The sequence below is a fragment of the Pteronotus mesoamericanus genome, unplaced genomic scaffold (genome assembly GCF_021234165.1).
Source record: "Pteronotus mesoamericanus isolate MK-2021 breed Mesoamerican mustached bat unplaced genomic scaffold, CSHL_Meso_final contig_214, whole genome shotgun sequence".
Lineage (NCBI taxonomy): Eukaryota > Metazoa > Chordata > Mammalia > Chiroptera > Mormoopidae > Pteronotus > Pteronotus mesoamericanus.
The window spans coordinates 2,417,456-2,439,850 of record NW_026555089.1 but is presented as its reverse complement, the minus strand read 5'-3'; the positions used below and the strand labels follow the sequence as shown (position 1 = coordinate 2,439,850).

Here is a 22,395-nt window from a genome sequence, read left to right as displayed (position 1 = left end):
GCTGTGACCACTGGCACGTCACTCAACAGGATGCCACGCCTCCACTGGGGAAGCGGGGCACAGCCACCTCACGGGGGCACAGACAACTCAGTGACATGGGGACGGCAGAGCTGCCGCCCCGGAGGCCTCCGACCCCTCCCTCAAATCTCTTCACTCTTTCTCACCGCTGGGTGGAGGGCAACAGGGGGACCGTGAAACAAATAGAAAAGAGAGCACGGCTCCTTTCAGGGCGGCGACGCGGCCCGTGGGCAGGCACTGCCCCCTCCGCCAGGGCGCCCCGCCCGCCGCTCTAAAGGGTCGACGGACATGCTCGCGCCCGACGACTGCCCTTCCAGGAAAGTAAAATGCAGTCACCGCCACTTTCAAGCGGAGCGGCTTCTCCTCTCCCAAGCCTGAAGAGTCAGGCGGCAAGATGGACGGCCGGCGAATGACAGAGGCCCACCGCACGGCCTTGCAGGATGCTGCCATTGTGGCACGTCACGCCGCGTCCGCCCGCCAGGCGACACAGGGCCAGGTCCTCCCTTGCCCTCTGCTCTGCCATATCTGGGTGGCTACATCCAGAGCTGGGGTACCAGTTGCCTTAGTAATGCCAGGCATCCCGTCCCCAAAGGACGATTTCCAAAAGAGGCAGCATCTCTCGCAGAAGCCCCGGAAGACGTCCTCTCCCGCCTCACCCGCTGGAGGGGCGGCATGCGCATTCCTGCCCGGGACGGAGCGGACGCGACGGCTGTGGCGGGCTCTGCCTGTGTGAGGACCAAGTCCAGTGACTGCAGACCCTGGGGATCAATGAGGCAGCCTGGCGCCGGTGACCGGGCAGAGAGGGGAGTGGCCGCCCACACTCACGGGACACCTGCTCGGGAAAGGCTGAGGCTGAGGGGCGCGGGCGGCAGGCGGCGCGTGTGGGCAGGAGGGAGCAGCATCAAGCGCTGACAGGCAGCCGTGCGGGGCCGTGGGAAAGGGCCCTGCCTGAACATCGCAGGCGCCGTTCCCGGCTGCAGCTTCCACATGTGCTGGTGGAACTCGCCGGCAGAAGACTGCCCGCCCTCCTGTGTACTCGGACCCCAGGCACACCCGGCAAGGGAGGCAGCAGCTGGATGTTGGGTTATGAATGGTCCCAGACTGAGTTTTGCTTTGAAATCTGCTATTTATTGTTTCTCCAATTATAAAAATAATACATTATAAAAGCAGGTAACAGAAGACACCCAAGACTACCAAGGAGAGCGTGGACCCCCAACTCCTGCCCCTGGGCAGCCCAGGCGGCGTCTGCATTCCCAGGACCACTGGGTGCTGGGGCCTGCGGGCGGTGGGCGAGGGCCCACACAGAGCACAGGACAGGGACTGAGCCTTGCGCTCCGGCAACCGCGGCTCGCTCTCTCTACCTCAGCACCCAGCGAGGCATGGAGTGAGGAAGGGACACGCCGTCCGGCTCCGCAGAGACTCCCAGCCCACGTCTCTGTGACTGGGGGCCGCGGCCGGAGCCCCAGGACACGGTTCACCAAGACGGTGTGAATGACCGAGAAAACTGGAGCCGACTCTCAGTCACCTCTTTACCCACTTCACTCCTGGCTTTCGGAGACACTCCCTGACAGGCGCAGGGCAGCCGGGCACAGGAGGGGAGGCAGGGCAGGGGAAGGGGGGGCGTGGGCACGGGTGAAGCGCAGGAAATGCCGAGAGCCCCTCAGCTCCGGGAGGACCTCCCGAGCGACAAGCAGCTCAGCGGCCCTGGGCCTCGCCCTGTGCGCCACTGCCCTTGCAGTGGGGTGGACCCCAGGACTCCTCCGATGGGGATGGGGACGGTGGCAGCCCCAGGCTCAGTCTTCAGCTGTCTGCTCCCCTCAGCCGTTGTTAAAGGGGCGCCGCCCCACACCTTGGAGCAAGTGGCACGGCCAGGCTCCCGGGGGCCGCTGGCCTCTCCGCTCAGCCAGGGGCCGTGGGTCGCAGTTCCCTCACCTGTAGAACGGGAATCACCCACCTCGTGCACTATGGACGAGAGCAAAGAAAACAGGAGACGCGCCACACAGTGCCGGCGCATCTTAAGGCTCAGGAAATGTCACCGCCCTCGCCAATACTTCCTGTCCACTCATGACACAGCGACCCATCACTCTGGCTTTCTATAAAACTGTCCCGGGACTCTGCCAGGGCCGCACCCAGACCGCAGAACGGACGGCACGACAGAGCGCAGGCCCGAGCGGAGGGCCGCGGGGCGCGGAGGCGCCGCTGGCAGGTGCCCGAGGGAGCCTTTCACTGGCCACACTGGGACCCTCCCCCCAGAACAACCGACACCCTGCCATTGTTCTCCTTTAATAACAGTTTTAAACACTTCACATACGGACATCTGTTCCTTCGTGTTTTGTCTTTGTTCATCTGTCATCCTCAAAATGAAACTCCAAAACGTTCTGCACTAATTTTAAAGTCCGGCTGAACCTTTAGTAATGAACAAAGCTGAAAACACAAAAAAGAAAAGATGGTTTTTATAATGTTGTGTATTTTGACTCACAAATGAGAGCATTAGTATCTCTAGCTGTGGCTTCGTCTACATCACTGACCCTCACAGACGTCCTAACGCCTCTCCCTACCCAGCCCCCATAGGACGGGCGGACCCCTCCCCGGGCCCGCGCAGTGCCCAGGCCCTCAGCCACACAAGCCCCCGGGGCTCCGCCACTCGGACCGGAAGAAACAGGCAGTAGACAAACCTGCTTAAACTTCCCTCTAATTCTGTCTAAGTCCTCGTGCAGTTTGGCATAAGCAGGGTCATCATAAGGGAACTCCTGAATCATTCCGATCAGCGACTCTAAGACCTTCATCTTTTTGCTGAAAAGCACAGAAATGAAAGGCTTTTAGTCCCCGCACACCACAGGCTCACGTACGTAACAACAATGGTGATCGCTCGCTTAGAAACAGCGGGCGCGCTCACGGACTGAGTTCCGAAGCCGGGCGATTCATTTTCCTGTTATGCTGAGTATTTATCTACTTAGCAACATGCTCTCCCCCACAGCCGCGCCCCTTGTCAAGTATGAACCGAGCGGACAGACGTGCCCTGGCCTTGAGGCCTGCCCACCAAGCACACTGACCGCTGCTCCCCTAGGTCACAGGCTTGGGGACAGACAAAACAGGACAGGACGGAGCACCGGGCATGACCAAGCCTGCTCTGGATGTGGGGACTTTCCACGACCTGGACACTTGGCTCCTAGAGTTCAGCAGCGGGTGAACCGGCAAGGCCCCTCCCTGCGAAGGCCAGGAGGGCGTTGACAGCAGGAGCCCCACCCGCTTCCCAAGGGAGGCAGAGCTCTGCCGGGCGGCCAGGTGGCTCTGCAGGGCGGGCAGCCCTGGGTGCGATGCTGCCTGGCCCTCGGTTATGTAACCTCTCTGGGCCCCAGCGTCCTCATCTGTAAAATGGGGGGTAACAATGACCTCCCCAGCTTTCAAGACCACAGGAGACCCATGCAAAGCGCAGAACCTAGGTCAAAGTAGTGCTCGATCACTGGAGTCTCCCCGCTTCCGCCGCATCCTGGAGGCCAAGCCTCTCTCCTTGGGGCGGCAGGGGAGTGTAACAACAGTCACATATGTGCACGTCTGGGTAATGTGCCACAAGGGATCCTGACGGGCACCCTCCCCGGGGCCACGCCGGATCATCTGAGGGCCAGGAGTATGCTAGCATTCGATTAACAGGGATTTCAAAGAATTATCCTTAACATGAATCCACAGCCATTCAAAGCAACCGGGACTTCCTGTGCACCTGCTCTATCGGCCGGCTTTAGATACACGAGTGAGTGGGTTTGCCAGGGCAAATCATCCGACTGGGACTACCAGGGCTACCTCTCTGAGAAAGTGCAGGACGCTGAAAGGTCAGAGCAAGTTAATTAAGGCAACAAAGCCCTCGGTTTCCAGGGAGATGGCAGGCAGGAGCCGACGTGTGGGAAACGGCTGTGTTCTAACTCAGCACGAAGAACACCACCCAGTTCCAACTTTGCAAGTAGCAACTCATTCTTCCCTGGTCAGTGAAGCTACTCCAAACACACCCAGCAGAGGCCCACACGCGGGGAGGGCGAGAACGCTCTCAGCTGGTGGACCAAAACCAAGGCTGCAGGAGCCCCAGCGCTCAGCCCCAGCCAAGCCTCGGTCCACGTGAGCTTCCCCGGGCTGCTCGCAGGGCGGAGAAGCGTCTCCGAGTCTACTGCAAGGCCGCGGGCCCCGGGCGCGGGGCGCCAGCCTGCAGCTGAGAAGCTGCTGTCCGCGGCGCCGCTGGCGTGAAAAGCCCGACCCGACTGAGCGATAAAGCGATGGCAGGTGTTCCTTAATGCCCTGCCTTGGGACGTAAAGAGAAGAGCTTCAGTCTCCCGCTACTCTTCAGGGCTGCACTGACCTGCCAACGCCACGGTCTGCGAGCTCTTGCTCTAAGACAAGGCTTCTAGGCTGCGCTCCACAGAGGCCCTGGGGAGCTGCTGGGGGCGGGGAGGGGGCATCCACCTGCCCGCGCCCACGTGGCGCTGCCTGCTCCCTGACACACAGGCTAGGCGCGGGGATCCCTGCTCTGGGCACAGGTGGGCGCCAGGGTATGGGACGAGCCCGCGGGCCGGGCGCCGGGGCGACGCGCGGAGAACCCCAAGAGCGTGCCTGCCCCCGTCCTGCATGACAGGGGTGGCGTGCCAGGCCCGGCTCTGACTGCCACCCAGTGGGGCCACCGGCTGCCAGCCACTACTGCAACCAGGTCACCAGCCACCCTGCACTCCCGCTGAGCTCGCAGAGGAAGATGCCCCCCCGAGGATGCAAGAACCGGTCAATCTCCAGCTACCCGTGCAAACGGAGGGGCCCAGGGACCCCGACGGGCTGGAGGGCAGGCACCCCGGTTCTCCCACCTCAGCGTGGGAGTGGCCCGAGCTCTAGGAGCACCAACTATTTCACACAAGGCAATGAGGCACAAAGACGGGCCCGCCGCCTTTCTGTCCCAGAGTCCACTCTCCCCGCGCCCCTCCCCGGCTAGGCAAGGCCGCCAGGCATCAGGACACGGAGCATCCTGAGTTTCGGTTCCATGAGCATCCAGGCGGGATGGCCAAATCACGGGGGCCTTTTACTTAAGGGTTCGTTTCCAACTTCAGAATAAAGACAGATGCAACAGGGTCCCGGGGCTTCAGCAGCCACACACAGTAAGAACAGTTGTAAAAGCCTGAACTAGCCAACAGGTACTCAGTGCTTCCAAATACCGGGCAGCTGTTAACCCATTAAACGCGTCGTCTCACTTTAATCAGACCTAGGGGGCCACATTAAGTAACAGGTGAAAACGAAGTCAGCGTTTCCCAGCCCTCGCACACTGAGACGCTTGTACCTGTTTATGAGACATCTGAGGTACAGACAAAAGAGCAGATACAACCAATTTCAACGTTATTGTGTTGATGGAGGACCCAAAGGCCACCGACATCTCTGACACTGCAGGGAAAAGCTGGGGCACACGGGAACCCCTGGGAATAACACCAGACCTGTGCCCAGACCTTTGTATTTACAGCGGCCCCCCATTACCCACGGGAGGCACATTCAAACAGCCCCAGCGGGTGCTGACACCGCAGCCAGTATCAAACCCCACACACACTGTTCTCTCCTATCTGCAAACCCCGCCCCCACTGCGGGAAGCGCCCGGTGGCTTCTCCAGGGCGTGTCCAGGCTGCCAGCAGCTCTGCTGGTGCATGGCCATCACTTGGGGCCGATGTTAAACAAAACAAGGTGAGTGAACACAAGCCCGGAGACACCAGCGCGGCCACGGGCAGGGAGCGTCCACAGCGTGGATCCGCTGGACACAGTCACAACCCATGTCCCAGGTAGAACAGAGCAGGACAGCGTGAGACTTCATCACCGTACTCTACTCTTAACCTGCACGATTTAAAACGTATGAATTGTTTATTTCTGGAATTTTCCATTTCATATTTTTGGACAATTGACTGAAACTGTAGCCAAGGGGGAACGGCCATGCTATTTCCTGTTAATCTCATGGAACGTTCAAGTTTGGCAGCTTATTTTCTCCGGTTTGCAGATGAGGAGACCGAGACATTAACTGCCCGAGGCCACGGCAAGCTCTGGTGTCCCCACCCCGAGGAAGAAAGGAGGCTCCAGCTTTACCTGTTTTTCTCCGTCGCACAGCTGTGCAGGAGGCATCTCCAGGCAAAAGCGAAGCCCTGGTAGCACCCGATCTGTGAAGTCACAGAACATTCAGGGTGAAATGAACAGGCAGCCGGCTCCACCTGACCCACTACTCGCGCTCTCTGCCCTGGGGGCGGGCGCAGGGCAGCGGGGCTCCTCACGCTGCTGCTCTTCGAGCACGTGCTGAACGTCAGGCAACGGGACGGCAGGCCCAGTCATCAGCAGGGCAACCAGCCTCTAGGCTGGCCCTCCCACGGCCCTGGGGTGACCAGTGCCACCCGCAGGACACGGAAGAAGAGGCAGCACATCACGTCTGAGGCTAGACCTGGCAGTGTTGCCTCTGCCTTGCAGTCTCGGACCACTCACTCAGGGGTCGGGGGGCACAGCAGCAGCCCCAGATGGGTCCACAGGCGAGAACGACAGCCGGGCGAGCCATCTCACAAGCGCTCCTCTGGCCCCAGTCGGGACCCGCTGACCCAGCGCTGTCGGAGCCACGATCGCCCAGCTTGGCGGCTCTGGACCCTGCTCCCTGACCCTCAGAATCGGGGAAGCATCAATGTCTGCTGACTCAAACCCATACGTTTTGTGGTGATTCGTTCTCCAGCAACAGATCCCGAACAGTCACGGCCACCTAGACAGCGCACGTAGGGCCAGCTGTCCGCGGGCGAGGGCCAGTGTAGGACCAAGGGCAGCAGAGAGGGGGCATTACGGAATCTCACCCTCAACGAGAATGGAGTATTTCCACATGACACAGAGCACCCATCCTTTGGGTGAGGACTCAGCTGGCTAAAGGCAGGAGGCAGCCCCATGACAGGCTCATGGCACAGGAGGTGACTGGGGGCTGTCTTCTCACGCCCCAGCCGCACACAGGGTGCACTAGCTCTACTGGCCACGTGCGCCGTCGGCCCTGTGCTGAGGCTATTTCTCTGTCCATGCTCTGCCGAGTCCACCGCCACTGTAAGCAGCCTGAGGTTCTGGCTCACCCACACTGATCATCAAAGTGAGTTATAAACTGTACCTGAAAAGGAGTCCCTTCTCAATGGAGGCTCCCACTCACCTCGGATCCAATTTTAGCTCCATGCAACGTGCCGTGCTGTCTTCCTTCGATTATACCCAGACTACTGCCTTCTTCATAGCCTTCCTGATAGCCTTCCCCGTGAAACCTGTGCCGGAGAAGAAGCAAGCTTCATCAGGTCAGCAGGACAAAGAGTATTCTTCCTGGAAAACTTTCCTCTCCCATATTACCCAGACCTCACAAAACACGACACAGAATAGTAGAAAAAGTATAGAATTTTATTTGATTTGATTGATTGATTTTAGAAAGAAAAGGGGGGGAGAGAGAGACATACACTGATTTGCTGTTCCACTTATCCACAGACTCTCTGGCTGCTTCCTGTACGTGCCCTGAGCAGGGATCAGATCCACAGGCTTGGTGTATCGGGATACACCCCAACCAACCGAGCTCCCCGGCCAGGGCAGAGAGGGCAGAATTTAAGTCTGAAAATTTAGCTTCCGGTCCCCGCTGTACCCCTAAGTCTGTCCTCTGGCCAGTCTCTGTGCCTCGTGTGCAGTGAGGCGCGTGGGCTCATCAGCGGTTCCCAAACCTCGTGGAACACCAGACTCATGCAGGGAAATGTCAGAGAGACACACCCAAGAGCCTCACCCCGGTATTCAGCAGGCCCAGAGTACAGCCTAGATAGAGATCTGCTTTTTAAAATCTCCTCGGTGACTAGTCAGCAGCCCAAGTCCTGTGAGTCTGTAAGAGACACCACTCAGCCAGTTGCTTCCTAATAACTGCAAAATGCACGCAGGGCTTTCCATCACATCCGAGGGGACTAGCAGAGGGACACGCCATCAGATCACCACGAAAGGCACAGTGACCGTGGCCCATGGCGTATGATAAAGGCTCTGACTTTGAGGGCTCGACAGAAGAAACAGCATCTTAAACCGCAGCCGCGCAAGGGGGTGCGGGTTGGCTGGAGCCCCTATGAAGGCAGAATCTACAGGCCCTGGCTATGGGTTGTGCGACCCTGAACAGTGACGCTGCCTCCTCTGCAAGAGGGGGTGAATAATAGGAGCTAAAATAAATAAAGGGGGCTCAACACTCAAGTCTGTGTCAGATTCACAAGCTGTAAATAAATGTCAGCCACTGACTGACATCTCTTGCTGTCTCAGTAGGCACGAAGCAACTCACAGCCCGCACCACCTCCGCCCCGGCCCCGGTCACCGCCCCACGCGCTCCCCAGGGGCTCTGGAGGGAAAGGGGTGACGTCTGACACATTTATCAGCATGTCCATGAATGCTGCCGTATGTCCCACCACTGGAGGAACAAGAAAAGGGGGAAGTTCCCAGATGGCAAAGGTCTGTCCCAGCCGAAAACGCGGTGTCCCTGGAGAAAGGCAGTCATTAGCCCGAGCAGATGCTGGGGGCAGCCTCAGACAGGGGAGGCGGGTCTGCGGGAGCAGCTGGGCACGTGGCGCCCGCCCCAGCGGCCGAGAGGTGAAAAAGGATCAATAGCATCTCGGCCCCACATGTGTCCGCCTCCCTCAGGGCCACAGAGCGCTTCCCCAGGGCCCAAGCCCGCGGGACCCCATGCCCGAGCGGCCACCGCAGCCCAGCAGCTGAGAGAGGATGTGACAGGGCGGGGACCCACCTGTCATCCGCCATCACGATGGCGTCAAACAGGTCCTCACTCCCGGCCATGGCGGCAGCCCGGCCCGACCCTGCCCGCGAGCTGCGCCACCGGGCGCCGCCACCACCCGGCGAGGCCCAGGCACCGACTCGCCGCTTCCGAGGAAGCGAAACCCACTTCCGGGGATGGCTGCGCGGGGCAGGCTGGGTAAGGACGGCATGCGGGAGGGTCCAGCAGCCGCCGGCGCGGGGCCAGGACGCGCTAGCGCGGGGGCGGTGCTGAGCGGAGCTGGCCGGTGCGAAGCCCCGCCCCCAGGCCCCCGCAACCCCGCCCCGCGCCCCTGCTTGGGGCCTTCAGATCCCAGCTGAGAGCGTCTACGTGGCCGTAAAGGTGGGCGTCTGGCCCGGGTTTTCGGGTTTACAAAAGCCAGCGGGTGGAACCCAGTTGCCTTAAGGGGCTCGGAAAGAACCAGGGAAGAAACTGGGATAGCGATGTTCGGAACCGGGAGGCTCTGCCTGGGGGATTTTGAGATGAAAAGGCACAGGAAGGGCAATTCCCAGGGTGGGGGGAGGGACGACAGCACCCTGCCCCACGTGCTCACTTCCCGCGACCCACAGTCGGAGGACGCCTCTAGCATGACGTTGGACTTCAGACCCCAGCCTGAAACGCTGCCAAGTCCGCGTTTCCAGAAACCCAGGGTCTGCGGGCCCTGGCTCAAGAGCCGCTAGGGCCGAGGTGCTGGGGAAGCAGCCCGGCCGTCCTAACACTCGCTGGGAGAGGCAGGAATAAATGTTGGCATCGCTCTGGAAATGTTAAGTTACTTGAAAACTAGACATAGAAGTTTGGTGCCCTTCCCCCATTGCTGTTGTTTTTCAAGCGAAAGCAGAGTAATTAAAAATTCATGCAGAGTCCAGAATCAGACCGTGCCGGCCGGGGGCGGGGGGGGGGGTTGGTGGGCAAGAGCAGCCGGCGCCCCCACGCCTGCCCGACACATCATCCCCCCTTTTTTAAAAAGTTCTATCTAGTTTCACTTCACCCACTTGTCATTTCCTTGAGAGAGACTTTCCGAACATGGTTTTTAAAAAGGTGCTTCGAACTGTCAGCGGCCTCGGAACAGAGGCGTGAGTACTAGAATCATTCTCATTCTTGGTAAAATGGGACAAAACCGGTATGCCGTTATCACGTGCCCGTGGAACATCGCTCCAAGGCCTAGCCAGGGCACTGAAACAGGAAACAAGAAGTCCAACAATGAGAAAGAAGACGCCGAAGTATCATTATTTGTAGGTGTGATGGTCCATCTAGAAGTCCCAACAGAAGCATTTAAGACATTCTCAGAATTGGTAGTAGTGTTCAGAAACAAAAAACAAAAAACCCCACACAACTTGCTTTCTGTTATTCTGACAATAATTCGTAGCAGCCCAAGCAGGGAGGGTGGGGAATCCACTTTGTCATAGTCACAATAAATTGCTTAGAAATAAAAATTTGAGCAGGATCTATATGAAGAAAGCTACCAGAGTACTCTGACCCTGGAGAGGAACAAATGCAACCAGAATTCCATGTGATCTGGGGGAACTGCGTCAAAATTCTAAATTTCATCTGGATGAATAAATTGATTAGAATAAGGTGTTTCTGAAAAAGAATGGCATGGAGAACTTGTCATACAGGATATGAAAGTATGAAGTTTCAACTGATACATTGTAATATGTTCGTTCAAGAACAGGCAGATAAATGAAATAGAGTAGAGTGGCCCAGAAGGAGGATCTAGTAGATGTGAAACCTAATCACAAGGCACAAAGAGGAAGCACAAATTAATAAGGAAAAGGAATATGCATCAGTAACTGTAATGGGAAAATTGGCTGGGAAAGTCAAGTTCCAATTATATCTCCCAGCAACCAGTAAAATAGTTCAAGGCAAATTAAAGACAACTTTTTAAAATGGACATTTAATAATCAATCTAGGTGGAACATTCAGGTGAGTATCGAGATGGATTTTTAATACATGAAAAGCCATGGAGCAAACCACAAAGGGAAAACCTGTTATTTTCTTACATGAAGATGCAAACTTTGGCACTCCAGATGTGCTAATAAAATTAGAAACCAAAGAACAATCCGCGGATATGTTTGTCATAAATATTTTAACTGAATAAATAATACTTGAGGTATATAACGAACTTGCTCAAATGGATATGAAATAAATGCATCCTGACAGGAAAAAAAAAATACAACCGCGCGGGCGACCCACAGTAAAGCCAAGGCCGCCTCCGAACAAGGAAAGAGGGTGCTCATCTAAAGGACTATATGATGCCGTTTTTACCTTTTAATACAGTTTAAAAGAAATTCTTTTTTTTTTCTTGGATTGGAAAGGTATCATCATTGCCCGCATACGTAAATTAAAGCCACCTTTCAGGCAGCGTGAAAAGATAGGAAGGGCGTTTTAAATATTTTTAACTTTTGACCTTGTAATTTCACTTCTAGGACTTAATCTCTAGGACATAATCCGAAAAAAAGTGACAATTTTTTTTTTGTACAGTGATGTTCAGCGCAGCATAATCTGTAAAAGCCAGGAGAAGAGAGCAGCTTACGGGGAAAACAAGGGCGCCCCGTGGCAGGGTATGACGCAGAGGACGCTCAGGCAACCGCCAGAAATAGTGTTTGAAACAAAAGTAATGTCATGGAAAATGAAAATGTCTCTAACGTTTAAGGAAAAAAAAAACCCTATATATGCTCCAGTTCCAATTCCATCAAACAACTATGGTTTTAAAAATAACGAAAGTACACCAAAATGTTAACATCGACTTTATCTAGATTTTAGAATTAATATGTTAAAATTTTATCTTTTATATTTTTTCGAGTAGCCCATATTTGTGTAGTGAACACGAGTTTCTCTTATCAGCATAAGAAATCTCAGTGAAATATATTTTGGAAGGAGATGAGATTAAATGGGCTGTATTATTTTGTTCTTACAGGGTTTTTTTCATATTTAGTTGATTTTTTCATAAATCAACGAAATCACAGAACTTTTGGAATGTGAAAAAAGGATAAAATAAGCAAGCAAACAAATCTGCTCTCCCAACACTCTGGCTGCCGATTAATTTTTGCTATTTTCTTTTATCCTTATCCAGAATAGGTTTTTATTGAGTTTAGAGAGAGAGGAAGGGAGAGAGAGAGAGACATTGATGCGAGAGAGAAACATGGGTTGGTTGCCTCCTGTACCTGCCTGACTGGTTTACGCTCCCAGACTGGAGTACGTGTCCAAGCTGGGGTACGATCCCAGAATGGGGGTGCATACCCGACCCGGGATGCGCTCCTGGACCAGGGCACGTGCCCCAGCTCGGGGTGCACAGCCAGTCTGGTATGATCCTGGACCAGGTGCGCACCCGACCAGGGGTACGATCCCAGCCCGGCACACACGCCTGAGCCGGGGCATGCTCCGGGCTAGGGTACGCTCCCGGGCCGGGATACACTCCTAAGTTGGGACACCCTGCTCCCGGGCCAGGTACGCTCCCGGACTAGGCTATGCTCCCGGGCAGGATACACTCCCGAGTTGGGATGCTGTGCTCCCGGACCACGGTACGCATGCCGACCGGATACACTCCCCGGCTGGGTGCGCTCCTGGACCAGGTTACACTGCGAGGCTGGGATACACTCCCGAGTCAGGATACCATGCTCCCGGACCAGGGTACTGCCCTGACTGGGTACGCTCCCCGGCTGGGTGCGCTCCTGGAACAGGTTACGCTGCGAGGCTGGGATACACTCCCGAGTCGGGATACGGTGCTCCCGGACCACGGTACGCATGCCGACCGGATACACTCCCCGGCTGGGTGCGCTCCTGGACCAGGTTACGCTCCCAGGCTGTGATACACTCCCGAGTCGGGATACGGTGCTCCCGGACCAGGGCATGCATGCCGACCGGATACACTCCCCGGCTGGGTGCGCTCCTGGACCAGGTTACGCTGCGAGGCTGGGATACACTCCCGAGTCAGGATACCATGCTCCCGGACCAGGGTACTGCCCTGACTGGGCACGCTCCCCGGCTGGGTGCGCTCCTGGACCAGGTTACGCTGCGAGGCTGGGATACACTCCCGAGTCGGGATACCATGCTCCCGGACCAGGGTACTGCCCTGACTGGGTACGCTCCCCGGCTGGGTGCGCTCCTGGAACAGGTTACGCTGCGAGGCTGGGATACACTCCCGAGTCGGGATACGGTGCTCCCGGACGAGGGCACGCATGCCGACCGGATACACTCCCCGGCTGGGTGCACTCCTGGACCAGGTTACGCTCCCAGGCTGGGATACACTCCCGAGTCGGGATACGGTGCTCCCGGACCAGGGCACGCATGCCGACCGGATACACTCCCCGGCTGGATGTGCTCCTGGACCAGGTTACGCTGCGAGGCTGGGATACACTCCCGAGTCAGGATACCATGCTCCCGGACCAGGGTACTGCCCTGACTGGGTACGCTCCCCGGCTGGGTGCGCTCCTGGACCAGGTTACGCTGCGAGGCTGGGATACACTCCCGAGTCGGGATACGGTGCTCCCGGACCAGGGCACGCATGCCGACCGGATACACTCCCCGGCTGGATGCGCTCCTGGACCAGGTTATGCTCCCAGGCTGGGATACACTCCCGAGTCGGGATACCGTGCTCCTGGAGAAGGGTGCGCACACCAACCGGGTACGCTCCCGGGCCAGGATACACTCCCAAGTCGGGATACTCTGCTCCCGGGCCGGGTACGCTCCTGGACCAGGCTATGCTCCTGGGCAGGATACACTCCCGAGTGGGGATACTGTGCTCCTGGACCAGGGTATGCGCCCCGACCGGGTACGCTCCCTAGCCCGGATACACTCCCGAGCTGGGATACCGTGGTCCCGGACCAGGGTACGCAGGCTGACGAGGGTATGCACCCTGACCAGGTACACTCCCAGGCTGTGATACGCTCCCAAATCGGGATACTGCGCTCCTGGGCCAGGTACACGCCCGACCGGGGTACACACCCAATCTGGGTATGATCCTGGACAGGGCACGCACCTGACCCGGGTGCAATCCCTGACCAGTGCGTACACCAAGCCGGGGTATGCCCCGACCCGGTATGCATCGGACTGGGTTGTGCTCTCGTTTTGGGATATGCTCCCGGGGCAGGATATGGTGCTCTCGGACCAGGGTGCATGCCCTGACCGGGGTACACGCCCTACCTATGTACAATCCCAGACTGGGTACGCACCGGACCCAGGGTACAATCCCAGATCAGCACATGCGCTCCCGCCGAGGTTCGCCCGGACGGGTATGCTCCTGGACGGGGGTACGCTGACCAGGGATTGAACCCAAAACCTTTTGGTGTACAGAATGATGCTCCAACCAACTGAGCCACCCAGAAACGATACCCCAACCAACTAAACCACCCGGCGAGAGCAATTTTTGCTAATTTTGTTACATTGTTTCCTTCAAATTTTATCATAAAAATAATCTCACAGTCCTATCCAGTGTGGCTCGACTGGCTGGAGCATCGTCTGATAATCAGAAGTTCGTCGTCTCGATTCCCAGTCAGGGCACATACCTATGTGGCCGTTCGGTCCTGGTCTGGGGGTCGGCGGGGTTGCTGTGGTGGAGGCCCCCAGGGCGCGTATAAGAAGCAGCCCATCAACGTTTCTCTATCCCATCGACGTTTCTCTCCCTTCCTCTCCCTCTAAAAGTAATGAAAAGAAAAAATCCTTGGATGAGGATAAAAAATAATAAAATTTCAAAATAATAATAATAATTGGGAAAAGTTCCGTTAAAAAGCTCAGGGTGGGGCAAAAGTAGGTTTACAGTTATTCGTATAGAAAATAATACAACAATTAATAAATAATAATACATGCCCTGGTGAGGTGGCTCAGTGTATTGGAGTGTCATCCAATACATCAAAAGGTTGAAGGTTCGATTCCTGGTCAGGGCACATACCTAGGCCGTGAGTTTGATCCCCGGTCAGGGCGAGTACAGGAGGCAACGAGATTCAATGTTTCTCTCTAGCATTGATGTTCTCTCTCTCTCTCCCTCTCTCTAAAAAAATCCCATAAGCCTATCCTCAGGTGAGGATAAAAAATAGTAATAATAACTAATACAAGAATAAACTCTGTTTCGCATACTCACGACTGTATGCACAGTTTTGTGTCCTTCCTCTGCCCTCTTAACATTATATTACAAACATATTTTGAATAAGTGAACTCTTCCCTAATTACACATATAAGATACATTCCTTGACCATAAACTTTATCAGCTGAAAGAAAAGAAAATAAGCTATTTCTTTGGGCATCGGAAACCAGATACACGGTGAGGGGGGGAAAGAAAAATTACAAGATAAAACCGATGGACATAAAAACCTCTACGGAAACGCACAAGTCTTTAATTTCCAAAATTTTAAAAATGCGCAAGCTTGCCTGGCCGGTGGCTCAGTCGGTTGGAGCATCACCCACGCCCCGCCCCCGTACACGAAAGGCTGGGGCGCCTCCCCGTCAGGGCGCACACCCAGACCGTGGGCTCTGTCGGAGGCTGGGACGCTCGTGGGAGGAAACCGATCAATGTTTCTCTCGCACATCGATGTGTCTCTCTCTCAAAAATCAATAAACAGCCCTGGCTGGTGTGGCTCAGTGGGAACCGAAGGGTACGTGCCTGGGTTACGGGCCAGATCCCCCCATTTGGGGTGCGTGCGAGGCAGTGGATCTCTCGCAGACCCATGTTTCTCTCCCTCACTTTCTCCCTTCCTTCTCCTCTCTCTAAAAAAAAAAAAATCTTTAAAAATTTTTTTTTAAATCAATAAACAGATACTTGGGTGAGGATTAAAAAAAATTGTGCAAAGCTTTGAAAGAGAAAGATTATATGTGCTACGAAAATCGACACTACTGATTCAAACCGTAAGTTTGAAAATACAGCTTTGGAGAGATTCCCCCGCACCCCAATCCCATTGGCTCCTTGGTCAGGTTCCTTAAATACCATTTGGAACCCAGATGGTGTTAACGTTAAAGGGTAATAGTCTAATTGTGTTCTCTTGTATTTTTCTGTATTGTATTCACAAATTGCTTTATTTTCAAATAAGGACCATACTTTAAAAATAGGGCCTTGAAGGTAGAAAAGGCAGAGTTTTGAAGTGCAAATACTGTTTCGAAAGCTGTTTATGTTTCAAATTGGGTGCCTGTTTCAGCAGCTCCTTTTTAACATAGAAAGTAGGTAAGGAAAAACCTGAAGTAATTCTCCTCGCCTCAGTTCTTGAAAAAACAGTTGTGATATTTGCTTGTGTAGATCCTGAAATTTCTCCACTTAATCAAATGGAATAAGAAATGATACATTTGTCTGGGTACAATAAAAAACTATCTAAAAAGATTTTCCAAGGTGCTCTAGAGCTTCTAAGCTTCAGTCTTTGGTTTCTGTGGAAACTGCCTTCATCATATTTATTCCAGTACTTTCGAAACTCTATTATGAAATGTTTAATTGACAACAAAAATTGTAAAGGGGGTGATATACTCAACTTTCAAGGATTCGCTATATTAAATGAAGCCCTTTTTAAAAAACAGACGTTTCACATATTTTGTTCAAGTTCAAAGAAAACCAGATCGTTATAACTACAGTGAAACACAAAACTCATCGAAGTTTATTGAAAACTGTTCACTTACTGGAACTGATTGAAACTTTTTTTCAAAAACATTCCTGCAGGCCTAGCCAGGTAGCTCAGCCGGTTAGAGCAGCATCCAAATACGCCGAAGCGGTGCGTTCCATACCCAGGCAGGGCGCATGCAAGAGTCAGCCAGTGGGTGCATAAAGGGCTGGGACAACAAACCCCTGTCTCCTCTCTCTCTCTCTCTCTCTCTCTCTCAAATCGATGAACAGAAAACTTTTTTCAATGAATAAAAATTTTAAAAAGAAAAAGAAATACATCTGCAGCAAAATTCCAGACAGCCTCCCAAAGAAGCGAAATCAAACCTGGCATGGAAATCTAAGGTTGTTAATCTGGAAACATCCATTTTATGAAGACAAAAAACAAAAAACAAAAACAAAACAACAACCGCAAAACAAGACAGTTTAAAAACAAAAGGTGGTTTGTTCCCCTGGTGGTTATAGAAAAAAGCCTGCCAGGAACCAAGAGGTTTTGATTATGATTCAAAGTAATCGCCAAGGACAGGTCCGCATCCCACCGCAGCTGACGCGCTCGACCCGGTCCTGCGGAGCGCGGGTGCTCTCAGGGGAGGCACTGAGGAAATCACGGGTAATTTTTATTCTCTCCTTGGTTGGGTGGTTGGGTGGTTGGTTTTTATCATGAAGCCAAGATGCCTTTCATAATGGGGTGGGGGAGTGATGTCAACGTCTTATAAGGAAGTCACTACAGGACAACTCACTCCAGGAAATAAACCTCCCTCTCATTCCACATTTGTCATAAGCAAATGAAAACACAATTGGGAAAAGAGGCATCTTTAGGCTTTAAATCCCAGGTTGACCGCCAGGAGCAGGGGTCAGAGACGCCGAGTGGAGTCCCTGGCAGGTTTGCTGCTGGGTTCTCCTGGGCCCCTTCCTGGAAGGAGGGACTCTGGGGGCTCGGGGGACGGGCCGGCCTCTGCTGGCCCCCTCCGGCAGTCCTGCAGCGGGGAGGAGTGTGGGGGTGTCTGAGATTTGGGGGCGCTGGGACAGCGCAACCCCAGCGCCCCAGCTGCTAATCACTTATCTTCCAGACTCTGCTTTGGGATCCAGGGGGACAGAGCCTCACGCCTGCTGGCCGTGCAAGGAAGAGAAAAGCTGGCCACACGGAGCGGGATGCTTTAGGCAGCAGTTTTTCCCTAACTGTGATGTTCAAATTGAATAAAGGCCGAAAAGAAAAGGGGAACGTTTGAGTATCAGCAGATACCAAAGAGCAGGGGCCAGCACAGAGGAGATGCAGCTGAATGAACAGTGGGAGGCCCTGGGGCCGGGGCTGCGTGGACACCCCTCTGCCCCTTGGAGAGCCCAGAGGGGCCTGAGGCCAGCTTGGCTATTTGCTAGCTGTTTGCCCACAGCCCGTGGTCGCCCCCGTAGAGAGGGTGACAGGTAAACGCTTTTCTTTCCAAGCTCAAAGTCCTTTCAGCAACCCGGGACGAGGGCTGAGGGCTTGTTGAGGAGGAGGAACCAGAGAGCAGGCAGCGACTGGCCCAGGCCCGGCTGGCCTTCCTCCCTGGGGCCTCGAGAGGGAGCCAAGGCAGGGCCCGGCTCTGCTCCTTCCCCAGCGCGGGACTCTGGCGGAGGTTCTGAGGGGTCCCCACCGGGGGACGCCCCTCCCTTTCTTCAGAGACCTCTGCTCGGGGCCTCCAAGTCTGCCTTCCCAGGGCGGCGGCCTCCTCCGGCCTGGGCCCCTTTCTGGGCCTCCCCTCCTCGCTCGCGCGCCCCGACCCGCCCCAGCCCGGAGGGAGGGGGGCCCCCTCCTCTCCTCTGCGGGCCGCCTTCCCCGCAGCCAGGAGACCTGTGTGGCCGGCTTTGCCATGTCCTCCTCCTGCCCGGAACAGCCCCTCCCCAGCTGGGGGGCGACATCCGGGAGGCGGGCTGGGGCCCCGGTTCGCCCTTGGCGGAGCCCAGTGCGGTCCGCGGCCGCGGAGGCCGGGCGGCGCGCGTCTCTGCGGGGCCCCTGCGGCCGCCCCGCTCGCGGGGAGGCGCTGGTGCAGCCGCGGGCGCGCGGACGCTGGAGATGCGGCCTCCGCGCGCCACGCGGGCCTGACTGGGGTCCCCTCGTGCCTCGGTGTGCCCACCCGTAAAACGGGAGGGTGAGTGTCCCGGCCCGCAGGGAACAGAATAAAGACACGAACAAATACTGTAAATATAGTAAATTCCTGGTGAATTTTAATGTCAGCACGCAGGGAGATGGAGGGAGCCTTCCTCCCCCTGGGCACTCCCCCGGGGTCCAGTGTCCGAGGTTCTTTCTCCTCAAGGGGGGCCGTCTGCCAAAGTGGGTGGGCGGCAGGGCGGCAGCTGCCCGGTCGGCGGACGAGCACCGGGGCCAAGTGGGTGCGGGCCTGCCGCCTCTTTCTGCCCCTGGCGCCTGCAAAGGCGCGTTGGAAGGACCGCGTCCACAGGCACCTTCGTCCCGCGGGGGCCACGTGCGCGCCCCCTGAGGGGAGCGCCAGAGAGCTCCGGGAGGGCTCCCGCCCCATCGCGGAAGGGGCCGCCCTCCGGAACCTTCCTTTCCTCTCTGGGGCCGCAATACCGATGATAAAAACTCACTGTGTGTCAGACCCTTTTTCTAGGTTATCACTTGCAACTTTTTTTTAAATTTATTGATTTGAGAGAGAAAATCAATTCATTCGTTGTCCCACTTATTGATGAAGTCATCGGCTGATTCTTGTGTGCGCCCTAAGCTGGATCTCACGCAGCCTTGGTCTATCAGGAGGACGCTCCCGCCTGCTGCCCAGGCCCGGCAGGGCCAGGCTATCGCTTGTAATCCTTTTCTTTCTTTTCTTTTTTAAATCCTCACTCAAGAACACCCCACCACCCTACCCCGCAGAGAGAGAGAGAGACGAACGCTGAGAATCGATTGGTTGCCTTTGCCTTTGCCAACCGGGATCCGCGCTGGGACTGGGGATCACGTGCGCTCGGACCAGGGGTCGCGTGCACCCCGCGCCTGGACCGGGGATCACTCCACAACCCTGCAGTTATAAGACGATGCTCCAACCACTGAGCCACGCCAGCCAGGGCCACCGGTAGTTCTTAAAAACACACCTTGGAGACGGATTTCACCCACATCACCCACTGAGGCTCCGGGCAGACTATTGACTCTTAAAGGGCAATTGTCAACCCTGGCCCCGGGACGACCAGCCCAGGCTGCTCCGCCAGCCATGGGGCAGCCGTCCAGCCTTCCCTACCCTGCCCTTGCAGAGGCTGAGCGGGAGGCCCTGGACCACCGCCCCGTCCTTCCAGAGCCCTCAGATACCACCTGTGGGGAGGAGGAAACGGCCTCCTGACAGCTACCGGGTTCGGACGGGAAAGGCAAGATTACGGAGCCCTGCCCCCGGCCCGGGGAGAGGGCTGGTGCCCTGCCCCGCAGCCTGCTCGGGTCTGGGCCCGGCCGCGCCCAACCTCTCAGACCCCATCTGGGGCGGGTGTTGCGGTCCAGGCTGCCGCCGAGCCTGCGGGGTCCCCCAGGCCACTCAGGGCCCAGGGACCACAGGGTTGGGGCAACTGCAATGAGGATGGTGGCCCCACCTAAGCCCCAGCCTGCCTCGGGCGTCGGCCACGTCCTGTGAGGATGCTGCCCGCCCTCACGTGGGAGGAAGGCAAAGCTCCCGGAGGCAGGGGCTCCCGCCCGAGCCGGCATCCGTGGACAGCCCGTGGACTGTGGGCGGCGCTCTGGCACCAGCACCCCCGCTTCGTCCCCCCTGAGGTACGTGAGCCGCGGCGGTTACTGAGTCTGACCCCGTGCCCAAGCCTGCGCGATGCCCTTGCGTTGCCAGGACCAATGGAGGGTGCGGTCGGCAGCCTCTGGGAGGACTGTCAACGTGCGCATGCTTTCCGCCTCGCAACTCCACTCGGGTCTGTCCCTCTGCAGCGGGCTCCACAATAGCCCCCGAAAGGTATGTTCACACCCTAACACCAGAGTCTGTGAATGTGGCTTTGGAAAAAGTGTCCTTGCCGGTATAAGGCTCTTGAGATGAGATGGTCCTAGATTACCCACCAGGGCCCTGGATCCAGTGACAGGCCTTCCAGCACAGAGGAGAGACGCGGCGGGGTGGCGGGGGAGCCATGTGACAACAGAGGCAGAAGCTGGAGGGACATGGCCAGCAGCCCAGGACGCCTGGAGCCCCGGGAAGCTGGAGGAGGCAGGAAGGACCCTCCCCGAGCCTCCTGAAGGAGCGCAGCCCTGGGCCTCCTTCGTCTTGGACTTCTGGCCTCGGCAGCCTAGACAGATCCGTTTCTCTCGTTCTAAGCCCCCCACTTTCTGGGGTTTTTCAAGGGCAGCTCTCGGACACCAGTACAGCGCCCTAGACAAATGCCGCTGCTGTGCACCGGCACGTGTTCTGGGAGGGTTTTAGAGCATTGCGGGAATGCATCCCAGCCCTCTGCGTGCCTCCGACAGGCCGCGGGGCGGGGAGCTGGTCCGTCGGGGGCTGGAACCCCGAGCAGGACAAGGTCTGGAAGGACAGGCGACTGGTCAGGCCAGAGGGACTGGGAGGGGGCCAGAGGGGCTGCAACGGAAGGGGGGAGGGCGGGTGCACTGTCTGCGCTTGGGACCCCGGTGCCACCTGAGCTTCCTGGGCTGACTCCCCGGGACTGGGTAAGTTAGAAGGCCCAGGGGCAGCCAGGACAGCTTGGGAGCCAACGTTTGTGACTTTTATGCCATCAGAGAACAGTGGGGTTTTTTTTCCTTCTTTTTAGTTTTAAGTAATCACAGAATCATACAAAGTTGCATAGACAGTAGCCCTGTGTCCCCTTCGCCCAGCTTCCCCACCGGTTGCTACAGAGCCACATCCGAGCCAGAGAACTGAGGTTGGCCTGTGTGTGCACGTGCTCACGCTCGCGTGCCCGCACATATACTTGTTACTTTGCCACGTGTGGATTCCACTCAGACGCAGCCCCCCAGGATCTGCCGCCTGCCGCCCTTTCATGGCCTCAAAGGATTTGTATTTGCATATCGGATGTAGGTCCTCACTCTCTGTCACCCCGCACCGCCCCCTGCCCCCTCCTCCCTTGCTAACAGGCCCCCCATGTGAGTGTGGCATGTGCCCCGCCTGATGCCACTTCCCCAGCCTGTCCAGAGCTGGGTGGTGCTGCGGCCAGCCTTGGCTGATAGTGTGGCCAGAAGCTGAGGGAGCCGGGGCTCTCCAGAGGGGTCAGTGCGGGAGGGAGCCCTCCTCCTGCTCTTGAACGCCGCCCCCACCCAAGCCTCAGCAGCCACGCTGAAGCCACCAGGCCACGTGAGTGGTGATACCACGAGAATCAGAGACCACAGCCCGGGCACTGTGGGGCGGCGACCACACACGGCCTCTGGGTTTGTTACTGGGCAAAAAGAAACCCGGCTTGTGGAGGACAGTGGTTCTCAACTGGGGGTGACTTTACCTTCCAAGGACATGCAACGACTGCTGGAGAGAGACAGTTATGGTTGTCACAGTGACATCTAGGGAGAGAGGCTCATCCTAGGAGCACCTGGCCCCCCACAAAGATGTTGGTACATGGAGCGGGACACCCCGAGTTCGGCCGCTGTCGGTTGGGGCTGGTTAAGCGCAGCTGACAGCATCTCTGACCGAGGTGCGGTGCTGGCTGCTCCGTCCTGGAGCAGGCGTGACCGGAGGAAGCGGTGCCCGGCCAGGAAGGGTCACCAGCACACACCAGCCTCCACTGCTAACTGAGCTGGTTAACTAAGATGCGTTCTTTAGCCCACCTGCCTCTCAGCTGGAGGCGCGGGGCAGCCATCGGAATCCCATGGGAAGTGACCCAACTCGATTTAACTCATCCGCAGACGAGCAGATAAAGAAGAGGTGGTACCTGCATACAAGGGAATATCCCTCAGCCATGAAATACAATGAAACCTCGCCATCTGCAACAGCGCGGATGGACCCAGACGGTATCGTGCTGAGTGAAGTCAGTCAGAGAAAGGCAGAGTATCGTATGGTTTCACTTATATGTGGAATCTGAAGAACAAAATAAATGAGCAAAA

At 56.5% G+C, this 22,395-nt stretch overlaps 1 protein-coding gene across 1 annotated transcript; it reads right to left on the bottom strand.

Moving 5' to 3' along the window:
* Positions 1 to 1,144: 1,144 nt before the first annotated feature.
* Positions 1,145 to 8,955, bottom strand: LTO1 (LTO1 maturation factor of ABCE1). Its single transcript, XM_054570766.1, has 5 exons — positions 8,783 to 8,955; positions 7,187 to 7,292; positions 6,109 to 6,179; positions 2,694 to 2,811; positions 1,145 to 2,442 (listed from the first exon to the last, which is right to left on the bottom strand). Exons 1-5 carry the CDS (start codon positions 8,830 to 8,832, stop codon positions 2,374 to 2,376), a joined length of 414 nt encoding a protein of 137 aa, XP_054426741.1. The 5' UTR covers positions 8,833 to 8,955; the 3' UTR covers positions 1,145 to 2,373.
* Positions 8,956 to 22,395: the final 13,440 nt, after the last annotated feature.

Bases quoted from the DNA above. Each gene is read 5' to 3' on its own strand.
- LTO1 (XM_054570766.1), bottom strand. From the start codon at position 8,832: ATGGCCGGGAGTGAGGACCTGTTTGACGCCATCGTGATGGCGGATGAC. The intron at 7,293-8,782 runs GTGGGTCCCCGC...TCTCCGGCACAG, and splicing joins ATCGTGATGGCGGATGACAG to GTTTCACGGGGAAGGCTATC. The intron at 2,443-2,693 runs GTTTGTCTACTG...TTGTGTTTTCAG, and splicing joins TTAGAGGGAAGTTTAAGCAG to CTTTGTTCATTACTAAAGGT.